Genomic DNA, 13,536 nt, shown 5'->3' with positions numbered 1-13,536 from the left:
TATTGCAGGTTCAGGTTCCTGTGATGCTGCTCAAGGTGAATGAACCACTGTCGTTACATCACTTTACCTTCTTCCCTGCCCGCCCCCCCCAACGTACTGGTTGCCTTGGCGCAGACTCTGTGAAACCCTTTAACGGCATGTCGAGGTCAATCAGCAGAGTGTGTGGTTTGTGGTTTTCCAACCCCTGATGAATCTCAGCTTGGAATTGCTCATTAAACATTGTATAGGATTCCCCCCTGGGTCCTACTTGAAAATATTAACGCTTATGTATTATGAGTTGTTCTTCTTCATGCGGTTGCCAGAGATTGTAAAACCCTTGAAAATCGATAAGCAATGTTCCATTTTCCTCTTGCTGGATCTCATGCTATGTCGTCCCCCCCCCCCCCCCCATTTTGTTTTTGCAGGGCTAGAGGCCATGCTACTGAAGATGATGATGGTGTAGACGACATCTCTGCGAGCAAACGTGAGAGAGCGCACGCGAGCATCGAGGACACTGGGTCAATAAGACTCTCTCTTCACCTCCAACTGACATACGTGCTCAGAGTTTTTAGCAAGGAGTTCAGCAGCAAGGTGAACCGCACCTTGGACGTCTGCTTCCCAACAGAGCGATCCTACTGAACATGCCACTGCACAGTGCGGGCCACTGTCCCCGCCCCCTACGCGGGGCCTTCCACATCCTGCTCTTCCTGGCTTCGTCCTGCCGGGGCGGGACGCCAGAAGCGGCCCTCCCCTCCTTCCGAACCTTTGCCCCGGCCGAGGGGGGGCTCACGCACCTGGTGGTCCACAACAAAACGGGCGAGGTCTACGTGGGCGCCGTGAACTGGATCTACAAACTCGCCGGCAACCTGACCAAGCTCCGTAGCCACGTGACCGGGCCGGTGGTGGACAATGAGAAGTGCTACCCACCGCCTGGGGTCCAGTCCTGTCCCCACGAGCTGTCCCAGACCAACAACGTCAACAAGCTGCTTCTGCTGGACCCGGGTCAGAACCGGCTCATCGCCTGCGGAAGCACGTCGCAGGGCATCTGCCAGTTTCTGCGGCTGGACGACCTCTTCAAGCTGGGCGAGCCGCACCACCGCAAGGAGCACTACCTGTCCAGCGTGTCGGAAGCAGGCACCATGTCCGGTGTCGTTGTCAGCGGCCCGCAGGGCGTGAGCAGTGGGAAGCTGTTCGTGGGAACGCCCATAGAGGGCAAATCGGAGTACTTCCCCACCCTCTCCAGCCGCAAGCTGATGGCCAACGAAGAGAACGCGGACATGTTCAGCTTCGTGTACCAGGACGAGTTCGTCTCCTCCCAGCTCAAGATCCCTTCGGACACGCTCTCCAAGTTCCCCGCCTTTGACATCTACTATGTGTATGGTTTCAGCAGCGAGCAGTTCATCTACTACCTGACGCTGCAGCTGGACACGCAGCTCACCTCGCCCGACGCCAGCGGCGAGCAGTTCTTCACCTCCAAGATCGTGCGCCTCTGCGTGGACGACCCCAAGTTCTACTCCTACGTGGAGTTCCCCATCGGCTGCTCCAAGGACGGGGCGGAGTATCGCTTGGTCCAGGACGCCTACCTCACCCGGCCCGGCGCCAGGCTGGCGCGATCACTGGGCATCTCGGAGCGGGAGGAGGTGCTGTTCACTGTGTTCGCTCAGGGCCAGAAGAACCGGGCAAAGCCACCCAAGGAGTCGGCCCTGTGCCTGTTCACCCTGCGCAAAATAAAGGAGAAGATCAAGGAGAGAATCCAGTCGTGCTACCGTGGGGAGGGCAAACTGTCCCTTCCGTGGCTACTTAACAAAGAGCTGGCTTGCATCAACTCGGTGAGTTCTCTCTTTGTTTACGGTTCACAGTAATGTCGACCTGTTATCTGCGGCAATTTGTGCGGCGCCGAGTAGTCGATGGTTCCGACGGTTCCATACTCGGACTAGTGATTGTTTTGAAGGCACTTCGAGCCGTGGTCTGAAGTCAGCCTAAGCGTTTTAGAGACAGAACCCACTGAGAGAATGAATAACGTACTTGTGCGGCCTTGTGTCTTAACACTGGACAGCTGCGGTATTGAAAAGAAGGTCATGAGGCAGTCTGTTTGGAATGGTGTGTGTGCGCGCGCGTGCGTGCGTGTGCGTGTGTGTGTGTGTGTGTGTGTGTGTGTGTGTGGCTGGAGGAGTGAGTGAGTTGTTTACTAGGCGGCTCCTTCACAGCCAGATTAACTCCGCCGCAGTGCCCAAGGCCGGCTGGCCGGCCGGCCGGTCCCATCATTAGCTGGGGCTCCAGGATTAGCGCTCTGTCACGCTCTGGCCCCGTGCATCCGTTCCCCTGAGGCTTTAAGTGATTTATGTTTCTGATGTGGTCGCCTCTTTTGTCGTTCCCCTGGGACCCTTGGGCCAGAGGCCGAGTGGTGCAGGTGACTGAAGCATGCTGGGAGGAGCGTGCGCTCCTCCCCCTGACCGCCCCACATCCACCCCGGTCCCGCCCCCTCACACACCCATGTAGGAAGACGGCCAGGTCCTCAGACTGGCACCGCGTGAGGGGATTGGTCGGGGAGGTCCATTCCACCCCTTCTGCCCAATGATGTTTGGCTGGCGGAGGGGAAACATCCATCTATACCAGCTGAGCTGTTAGTGAGAGAGCCGGGCGAAGTCGTTTCTCGTACGAAGACGTGTGGTCGTGTCCTTTACCCTTCACTCTTTTACTGCTTCGCAATGTAATTGAACTTTTCGGGTCGCACGCCGAGCAAATGGGAGCTATTATTTCACCACAACGTACCTTAGCAGTCGGATCTCTTTCTGTGCTGTATCCTTTCAGAGGAAGTGGGCAACGATTGTCCCAGTTCCTCGCGCGTTCGGAACGCGCGCCAGCCAAACCAGGCGTTCTGCAGGCGTGCTCATCCTGGCCCAGAGCCTGACAGCAGAAATGGCAGAGACGCTGGGGTTTTAAAAAAAATATATTTTTTTTATATCGACAAATGGCCAGCATTCGTATTAGCGATAATAACCACAGCCATTATAATGATGGGCCTGGAGCAATCTGCCTCGGTAATGACGGCACCACGGCTGGCTGAATCCGATGAAAAGATAGCGCTCCGAGGATCCTCCTCAGGCTAGGAGCTTCCAGCCTATGAATAATTCACCTCCCCTCACCTTGTGTTATTCATTTGCGCTTCCATCACAATCAGCCTCCAATCAAAAATCCCTCTGCCTGCTCGTCCCGCTTACAAGCAATTAATGTTGTCGTTTCCCGTCCGCAAAGCACACTCTACGTTTCCGATCCTTCAAGGAGGGTCCCTGGCAGATGGCGAAGACTTAAATAGGCAAGACAGACAGACAGACTCGCAGACCGGCAGACGGGAAGACCGCCGTTCCGGGCCTGACAGAATGTCCGACTGCCTCAGACGTCTCTCTTCTGCCTAGCTGTCTTCTCTGCTCGTGGTAACGTTATGCATAAATGTAAATGAGATGCGCTACATGATGGCGGTTGATTACCATCTGTGCCGGCTCTTGCTATCGATCAAGGACACGTCATGGGGTTGAAATAATAATTTTAACCAAGTTTTTTGTTTCATGCCTCTCAGCTTGAGTGAGGTTGTGCTTCTTTTTTGTATATTCTAGCTGCCCTTCTGTTATATCACCTGTACAAATTTTTCTGCACTCTGTTTCTGTATTTCTTTTCACATATGTTCAGAGCCATATGTGATGAATAAGCCTCTCAGTAACATGAGACAAACAATAAAAAGCAGAAATAACACAAATAATTAGTTCATTTTAGGTGATGTCACTTCCTCATTGATGTACACCTCTGTCTTCAACTTCTGCTTCGCCGGGGTCCTTCAGGACATGGACGTTGGCTTTATGTGGCTGGGGAGAATAAAGCTGTCCTTGGACTCGCCTGGTTTTTGCTTGCTAGACTCTCCTCCCGTCCCGGATTTACGGTTCCCTATAACGTCAGAGGAACTTTTGAAAAGTTCCGGGTCACCTTCTCTGCCAGCTCCAACCTTTTAGGTTTTGGTTTCAGAGCTCTGAGTTTTGCCCATAAAATAATAAAATGAATAAAAAAAAAAACAACAACACAACAACAACTCAACAAACAAATTAGCATTGCTAATGAGCCTTTCAAAACATCCTCGGGTGACGAAAGGGAACAGAACAGCAGCAAACGACACAAACAATGAAAGAAACACGCACTTCACGACTCCTCTGTGAAGTGTCGTTACTCGGTGGGTAATGAAACCGTGAATAACGGCGTCACAAAAACACGCCTCAACACGGCGCTTCAGTCGCTCCGTTTCACAATTAAATCGCTTAGTGTGTGTGAGAGATTTTGGCCTGTGAAGCAGAACCCGGAGGCGACGTTTTCTCCCTTCCTCGCCACTCTTTATCATAATTGCATTTATTAACATTTCTCACTGTTCATCATTTGGTTGGTGGTTTTGATTGGGAGTGTTTTATCCTTCTTCTCATCTGACACCCCCCAACCTTCCCCTCCAAGACTACAAGCGCCGCCTGCTGCTGCCCTGCCCGCGCACACGGTTCGTGTTCAGAGAGAAGGCCACGTATTGATTAGCAGTGGCTGCCTACTGGAAATCATACCACAAAAATCTATGCCACCCACTAGCCTTCAGGCGAGCCTTTTTGTGCTGTGATGGTGTTTGCGATGCGCGACCCCCAGAGACAAGAGTGTAGTTAAAAGGTACTTTCAATTAGGGCAGGAGTTGCTGAGCCACCTACAGTCCTTTCATAGCTCCGTCACATTGGTCCTGCTTCCGCAGACGCCTCCCATAAGAAACCCTTCCTTCGACACAAGTCCTTGTGAATGGTGAGGAGTGAGTGTAGCCCACGGTGTGCGTAGTGTGCGGCCGCTCCATTCATTTTGCGCTGCAAGAGTAATTTCAAATCGATAAGTCAGGCGGTTAACTGGGTCATAAGAAAAACGAGCCCCCCCCCCCACTCACCAGCCTTTCAGAAGCCAGACTGTGTGTAGGTTGCAAATATCTTAACGAGTCAGACTCAGAGAGCTCCCGATCTAATTGTTGGTATAATTATTTATTGATGTGTGTTTGTATGAGGAACGCGGTGTGTGTGTGTCTCAGTGTGTGTCTGAGTGTGTGTCTGTGTGCATGCATGTTGATTCATGTGCGTGTGTGTGTGTGTGTGTGTGTGTGTGTGTGTGTGTGTGTGTGTGTGTGTGTGTGTGTGTGTGTGTGGTTGTTTACCAGACTGCGGGTGCAGCCGTATTTGTTGTGTCCTGTGGTTTGCAGGCAATGAGACAGATCCACAACACATTAGTCTATTTCAGATTCAGCCCCAGCTAAGAGACAGGGAACACTTGTATGGTAGGATGGTCTAGCTTATCGATAAATACGTTCAACATGTAATACATTCTATAGATGTTTTCTGCACATACTTTGCAAGCTGTGTGAATTTGTACTGATAAATACTTAATAGGAATTTTATATGGGCACAGAAAATTATCACGAGTCACTGTTTATGAGCAAATTTTGGTACTACCATAACCAGCCAGGCCTGAACCACTTTCCAAAGGAAAAAACCATTTATCATTCCTGACACCTTACCACGGCCTGTGTAAGGCCAGTCATGATGTACTGTAAATGGGTCACATGGGGTTTGATTCCTTTATTTGTGTATATTTGTTTATATCTGTACGTAATTGTTGCTGGAGATGCTAATGCGCTTTGTGGAAGAACATGCGTTCAGAAGGAGAGGGAATTTATCCTGTGTCATGTTTCTGGACCTTTGTGGTCGTGGTTTCTCACATAGGGTGGTAACCGTGCTCTAGGTATGAGTGCTCCTCTTGTTTTGGCACAGACGCAAGCTCTCGGTCTCTTTCAGAGTCTCCAGTATTACGGTGTTGACGAAAGTGTTATTAGCCAATGGAAAATGGTAACTTCTGTTCCTAAAGCCAAAACGGATTCGTTCTCTGCCCCGTGTGTCGAGCGTAACTCTACCTCAAGGCCGCTGGTATACGGGCTGTAATCGTTGCATTGTGTGACGGGGATCAACTGGCTGGTCTAACACACTGTTCAGGGTAGTTTGTAGACAATAGTTGACTGTTGGGAGAACCTTTTGTTTGGGCTTTGTGGAGGACTGCATTGATGTCCTTTAAACTATCACATCTCTTCTATAACCTGTGCTATCGCTCTCGGACCATACAAGAGGCTACCGCTGTCCTCTAGAATGGACTCACTAGGGCCAGTTGTATTCAGCTGAGTTTCCTGGGATTCATGCCTGTTTGGCATGTATAGCAGGCCTCCACCTGCACTGAGGCCAACTCATATTGATTTTGATTAATTTGAAATAAAATGTTAACGTCGGTGACCAGAGCTGACCCCATCAGGCCTTTGCTGGAGAACACTAGCATCACATGGTTTTCTGCTCTGGAAGGTTCTCTCCTCATCTCTGAGCAGTCTGGCTCCCCCTCGGACATAATTCATGTTGCGGGGTTTATTTGATCAAACTGCCATTTTTAATTGGTCCGTGGCAAAAAAAACCCAAACAATAGAAAATGGTAGTTATGGATTTTTCAGTAGGCATTCAGCCACTCAGATCGACACTTGGAGAATCATTCTGACCTAGAGAGGACCCTGAACAGAACCCCTCACCCCCCCACCCAATTAGAGATTTGTTCTAAGTTATGGTAAAATGCTGCTTACTGTAGGAGGTGTGTTTCAAACAAGGTGTGTTTCAAACACGGACATGAATTACACCGTTCAGACTCTTAGACCTCTGACATCCAGTCATGCTACAGTGCATGCAAACTCTCTGGGTAGTCCTGTTTTACTGGCACGTGTTATAGGTGTACAATACAAACTGCAGTCCGTCTGTTGCCGGGCAGAATTCCTTAGCTGCCCTCTAATTCATTACCGGTCAGTTTCTGACGTTTGGACACTGACCAAACTCCAGCTCCCTCTGAGCTTCTGAACCATCAAAGACGTGCTTTCTGTCGCACGGTGGTCATTGGTTCTTTTTTTTCTTTAAGGAAAAGACGACTCCCTTGCAATTAGTTGCAAGCAACTTGCGAATGTTTCAAGTCTCACATAAAACGCTCGGGGAGGTTGTTTTAAGTCCTTGTGTCGGCGACAACTCTGAAAAGTTGGGATTTTCTTCACTCTCCACAAACGGAATTAGCCCCTCAGTTAGAGACCCATGGAGACCGGGCGAGAGGATGCGTAGCCTGTAGAGATCGCAATCCACGTCTGCCGCCGGTGGTTGCATGAGACGTTAACGGCTCCTGACGGCATTGGTGATGCCATGGTGAAGGCCCTTTCTGAAAAAGAAACGGTACGTTTGCTAGCAGGGCAACATCATTTTCCTGTTTCATTCTCATCTTCTGGTCGTGTCTCCAAAAAAAATATTTTTCATAAGACGTTCATAATTGTGATGCATCTCTGGGATACAAACGGACCTTAGGCGCTGAACTGTGGACTAATAAGATGGTGCAAACTGGTATTCAGTCTGCAGCTAGTTTTAAAAGGTAACCATTGCATGTATTTATGTGAACATGAATATGAGCATGTCTTTCCCCAGGCTTTTAGCGCACGCCATGTCCACTAATTACCCCGGCTACTCACCTCCGGTGTCCATATGCCAGAACAGATCCCCGAAGCCTTTTCACCTAAGAGCTGGACACTTTGTCCTTTCTTTTGGGCTCATTTCACTTGCCGCATGAAGGCTGTTAAATTATGATGAACCATTGCAAAGCGCCCCTCGCTCAAGTTGCCGTGGTGTCTTTATCTACACGACTTCCAGTCCATACTTCTTAAATGAACATTGTGCTCTTCCTGTCTGTTTGCAGGCAGGCTGGCTCTGGTAGAGCCCTCTGAACCAATCAGGTCCATATCGCCGGTCACATGGCCAAAGCCGGAGCTGGAATCCACGCTTGGCTTGAGCCGCTCGTTGTGTGTTGCTAGGCAGAACTCGCCACAGGCCTGAATGCGCGTGGGGTCAGCCTACTCCTACGGGTGTCATCTCAATGCTTACACTCCATGCGTTATTGGCGCCAGACGGGTTCGCAGCCTGCTGAACAAGCAGGCCAAGCAGCGCGGGATGGGGGGAGAGGGCGTGGGTAACGCCGGAACGGGTCACGGAGGCCGGAGAGCCACCACCTGTGCTGAACGCGGGGGCGGCTTTTCTCAGGCTGGGTTCCTTAAAGGACTGACAAACGCCGGTCCCCTCCGTGCCGCTCTGTTGTCATGGCGTCGTCGATGAGGGGGAAAGACTCCGGGGGCTCAGCGAGGGGCTGACGAATGGGAAGTAATGAGGTCCCACTAGGCAGCTGCACACGCGCGCTCAGAACAAGCTGGTTAGACGAGGGGCAAGAAGTGGTGATCCAAAACTGACACGGTCCATCTTCATAAATCCCAGTCACACACACACACACATTCTCACTCTCTAACACTTGTGCTGAAAGGTGAGAATCCCTGCTCGCTAGTGTACACTTTTTATTTTGGCTGGTCAGGGGACAGAGCTGTCCTCCCCAGTCCCAGTCGCAGGCTGTGCGGTCCAGAAGCTGCCACTGTCCTGTCCTCCGCGCACCGCGGGGGCCGTTCTTCCGGTCGCCCGCTCCGTCTGCCTCGTTCGAAGCTATTAAAAATATCGGCTAAGCCGCCGTCAACACGGCCGGAATGGCGAGCGTCGCAAAAGCATCGGAGCTTGCGCCAATAACCGGTCCCACCCGAAGCAGCATCCACGCGTGCACACCTAAATAGCCTTTCCTCCAGAGCGGTAACGGCAGGCGCACCCGCTTCTAATCCTGACTAGCAGGCTGCCCCTGCTAAATAGTGCCCCTTTAGCTTGCCAGACCTCCACAGAGTTCTCAGGCTGTCCTCCTCCTACAGGTACCTGTCGATTCGTTTTATTTATTGATTTGGCGGGGAAACTCGGACTTGCTGTTTTGCTCCCCGCAGATAACTGGGGCAGAATGTTGCCCGGTGAGAATGTTGGTGTTAAGTAGCTTTGGCCTGGGTGTAATTACCCTGTGCACGCCGTGAATGGAGCTTTGTTTATCGTCACGTGTGGACTCTCATGTTGAAGTGGTTGTGTGATTCGGATTTATGTGTAACTGAGATATGAGTGCAGAGGTGTGTGTGTGTGTGTGTGTGTGTGTGTGTGTGTGTGTGTGTGTGTGTGTGTGTGTACATGCACTGTTCCAGATGCTATGAGGCCAAGAGCAGGTCATCAGTGTTCCCATAATAAGCCCTTTGTATTACGTCTGAAAAAGTGTGTGTGTGTGTGTGTGTGTGTGTGTGTGTGTGTGGCTGTGGGTATGCAGTTGCATGTGCACAAGCGTGTGTCTGTGTGGCGGTTTGTGTGTGTGCGCTGTGTGTATGCTGTTTCAGGTCAGTGGAGAGGAGATATAAACATCTGTCTCACAAGTTAGCTGGTTGAAATCACACACACACACACACACACACACACACACACGGGTCCATCTCATGTATTTTTACAAATCTAGAGGGATTAACACTGGGACTGTGGCAGAAGAAGAGGTAGTGCAGAGAGAGAGAGGGAGAACATGTCTTGAGGTGAAAGACCAGGCTGATCAGTGCCACAGTGTGTTCCCTCAAATCAGCTCCCCCCCACACACACTCAGCCACAGTGACACACAGGAACTGTCTGAAACCACAGTGTCCACATGACTCATGCTCATAGGCACACACACAAAACTACAGAATTCTCCACTGTCTGTGGTGTGGTGTAGTTCACAGAATCCCTTTAAGACCACAGCGGTTACACACACACACACACACATCACACACACATATCAAAAGAAGGTTCCCCGTGACTATAAAACCACAGTGGGCCCCCCCTCACACCCACACACACACACACAGAAACACATGCTGGGATCATTCTAAAACCACTGTGGCTACCCAAACTGCTTTAAATTCTAACCTGTGTCCTTCTCTCTCTCTCTCTCTCTCTCTCTCTCTCTCTCTCTCTCTCTCACACACACACAAAACAGCGTATTGCAGAAGGGTGAGACTGAGCTAGTGGTTGCCAAACTGGGTATCTGGAAGCACTGTGTGTGTGTGTGTTTGTCTATAAATGTAAGCAGTATACATTTGCTCCTGTTTTTAGCATGTTTGTCACGCACACCTGTATGGTCAGTGTGTGCTAGCACTCCATCACCAGTGAGAATGGGCTTTGACAATATCAAAGCAGCCAAACACTGCTGTGAAGCACAGCCACTGTGGGCTGGCTAGTGGATGAGAGGGGACAGAAGACAGACTCGAGTCGGCGTCGGGTCAACTAGTCCAATTAGCATGCGTGCTGTGACCTCAGACTAGCTGTCTACGGTTCATTCCTGCCGATCAGAAGGATGAACGGAGCCGGATCGCTGACTCCGGACCAGTTAGAAGTGACAGCGTTATGTAAACCGGCTGTCTAATGACACACGCTGATCTGATGTGTGTATTTTTAGATGAGCCTGAGCTGCTCTGGGGATCAGTCAGTGTTCTTCTGCCCACGGCTGTCAGCGCCAGTCTCCCTGTGGGAGGCTGAAACTACGAGAGAGGAAGAGATAGACAGTCGGACGGACACAGGAGCAAATCCGTCGGACAGATTAACTTGGGTGGGGGGGAGAAGGGAGAGTACTAGCTGGCGTTTGGTGCCCTTGCCATTAAGACCCAATTAGGAGACCTCCGTCGTGCCGGCTGCAGGAAGCGACGAGCATGCGGCGTAGCCGCCGTGCATCAGAACGGGGCCTGGCAGCCTGCCAGCTCCGGCGCGGCCCTCCGAGGTCTCTCCCAGGCGAAGCGCTCTGCCTTGGCGTTTGGTAGCTAGCGTTTACCTGTTTGCACTTGGCCTACAGTACACACACAATTACCCATAAATACAGTTACACACACACACACACACAGTTGCACATACCTGCGCAGGCAAACCCAGAGACCTGGCTTCTATTATAAGGATATATGCGGAAAATATTGTTTGAGTGCAGGTGTGCAAGTTGAGCGTGTAATTGCGTCAGGCGTTTCTCAGCAGCGTGTGTCTCCCTCGAGTGCCCCCTGCTAAGTGCTCACCCCCGTCGCTCTGGGACTGAACCCCGGAGAGGCTGGATAAAGTTCTAAACCGCATGCGGCTGTAGAAACGCAGAGAGAGAGAGAGAGAGAGAGATATGGAGTGATAGCAGAGGTGACGTCCGCCTACTAGATTGATCAGACAGTGTAACGATAAGGCAGTAGGATTACAGCTGCTTGCAGATGTGCGTGTCTGTGTGCGTGTGTGTGTGTGGTGTCTGTGCTCGCCTGTCTGTCTGCATCCCGGTGTGTGTGTGTTTGTGAGTATAAAAGACACACTCCTCCACCCCTCAGTTTTATGGTCTGGGCTCCCTGGTGCTGAGGCTGCCGTCTGGAGCACACATCTCCGCTCCTGACCGCGCTACTGCCTGCAGTCTGTGCCACTTTTACGTAACGATGGCTTCGCACTGGTCTGAGTCGGCAGGCGCATACCTGCGGATTTGACAGTCGCTTTTCCTTCGCTTCCATGTTCTCCTTCCCGCTTCCCTCCTACAGTTGTGGCATCACCCTGCACATTTGTAGAGGCTGCACAATATATCACATAAACATCATCACAATACTGGGCCGTGCCGTACGGATGTGGCAGCATTGTGACCAGTCCCCAGACATTCCAACGCGTTCTGTGTTTTGGTGATCCGTCACGGAGTCCGCATGAGCCAGTAAACAATTATTTTGGTCAAAAATAATGGAAGCCAATTTTGAACCATGAGTCAGGCACCCAGGCAGCGTTTAGCCAGTTAACGTGATTATACTGTTATTTTACTTGTCTAGGACCCAAGTCATAGGTTTTCAAGCTAAATATTCATCTGTCTGGGGCCACAGTCCTAACTTAGCCGGCCCTACCTGGTGCCTATAACGTGTGTTCTATATTGTGAGTGTGTGTGTGTGTGTGTGTGTACTAAAACTGGGAGTTTACTGACTCAAACTGAGCGTTACCCAGCAAACTGACGCCCAGTAACTTTAGGTCCCTGTGATGGCTAGCGCATCCCAATGGCACTAAGATGAAATGTCAGTCTCTCCCTCGCCCAATGATCCTTTCCTAACACCATGCACATCAAAGGAAATGTGTATAATACCGGTGCAATATGGATCTGTAATATTCCAATATTTTATTGTTGTCCTTCCTGTGCAGCCTGCCTCTAAACACACCCTTAAAACTGAAATAGTATAAATTAGTTCCAATTAAAATCTGCTTGTTTGGATGAACTTTTGACTTTTGGTTTCTTTGAAATATCAGGTATTTATCACAATAGCCTAAAATATTGCAATGGGATTTCTTGTTGCGTATCGTGCAGTCTTAGTTTATTTGCTGCTGCCTCTTAACCCCTGTGTGTGCGCTTCTCTGTGGGAGAGTGCTTTTGAAGCCGGCTAGGTCACGCTGCCCGTATTGGACCTCCACGCTCACGGTCCTGCCTGTTTCAGCCCTGGGTTTAATCTCGTCCTCATCTCTCTCTCTCTCTCTCTCTCTGTGTGTGTGTCTCTCTCTCTCTCTCTCTCTCTCTGTGTGTCTCTCTCTCTCTCTCTCTGTGTGTGTCTCTCTGTCTCTCTCTGTCTCTCTCTCTCTCTGTCTGCATCTGGTTCCTTCCTTTACATCCAAATGAGGGAGTAATTTGAGTTGCGGAGGACAAAACGCTGGAGGGGTGGGGGATGCAGACACACACACACACACACACACACACAAGCGAGCTTCAGTCATTCTAAGCGAGGATGGAGGAGCCTCAGATAGCTATGCATCATCGACCCTGGCGGTCACTCGTCATGGATGGCTGGCGTGCGATTTCCGCCCGTCACCATGGGATTACAGCGTGGGGATACAGTAAGAGGGCCGCACGAGCGGAAATTCGTTCCGAGGAGATTATCGGCTGTGCGCCGGCTCCATTATTAGCGCATAAACTTTTACTGTTCCTTCCCTGCCGTGCAATTACGAATGAGCTAGTCTGAGTTTCATCGGAATTTCTACTTCCATTGCCTCATTGACTTCAATTAGCTCACATTACCAACCCCAGTAATAGCAGGAGCGTTTCCCTGTTTAACTGAAACCTGGCGGAGCTGTGCGGAACCGGAGGACAGAAATCCCAGCACTGGGGAAGCCCCTCCCCCCACACTCCAGTAGAGGCCCATGCCACACTGGCGGTCCAGGGCTCTGTTCTCCCTTTGCTCCGCAAACCGGTCCGATCTGCTCGTTCTGTTTCCACACTGGACTGTGGCCTCCCTCCTTTGGTCCGAGCAGGAGGGGGGATGGACAAGCAATGGGGGCGGGGCTTTTGCTGCAGTGCACCGTGGGGCGGTGCGTGACCTAGCGCGAACACCCTCCCACTGCCCAGAGCCGGGCAGCGTTGGCATCCGTCCACTTCTAGGTGAATGATGAGGGTACGGAGCCAGGCAGCGCCGCGGGGGTATGAGAGGGTTACGGGCGCCGTAGTCCCCGCTAATGAGGCTAGTCCGTCCGCCAGAGCACGGACAAGGGGCGGGCCGTGGAGGGGACTCTCTATGGTTTGTGGGACTGGCTTTGTGTG

At 51.1% G+C, this 13,536-nt stretch overlaps 1 protein-coding gene across 2 annotated transcripts in view; it reads left to right on the top strand.

Annotated features, from left to right (window-relative positions):
• The first annotated feature begins 402 nt into the window (after nucleotides 1–402).
• Nucleotides 403–13,536, top strand: part of LOC145643364 (plexin-A1-like) — a 14,881-nt gene continuing 1,747 nt past the window's right edge. Inside the window, exons 1-2 of one of the 2 annotated variants that reach the window (XM_081709114.1) lie at nucleotides 403–1,808; nucleotides 3,235–3,786. In XM_081709114.1, coding sequence (XP_081565240.1) covers nucleotides 621–1,808; nucleotides 3,235–3,291 — 1,245 coding nt within the window. In that variant the 5' untranslated portion in view covers nucleotides 403–620 and the 3' untranslated portion in view covers nucleotides 3,292–3,786. Of the gene's footprint in view, nucleotides 1,809–3,234; nucleotides 3,787–13,536 lie in introns of those variants that run through there. The other variant, XM_081709113.1, reaches the window with a different exon arrangement.

Source organism: Electrophorus electricus, unplaced genomic scaffold (genome assembly GCF_041902795.1).
Source record: "Electrophorus electricus isolate QZ-2024a unplaced genomic scaffold, ASM4190279v1 Scaffold293, whole genome shotgun sequence".
Taxonomy (NCBI): domain Eukaryota; kingdom Metazoa; phylum Chordata; class Actinopteri; order Gymnotiformes; family Gymnotidae; genus Electrophorus; species Electrophorus electricus.
This window is presented reverse-complemented; position numbering and strand designations above follow the sequence as displayed.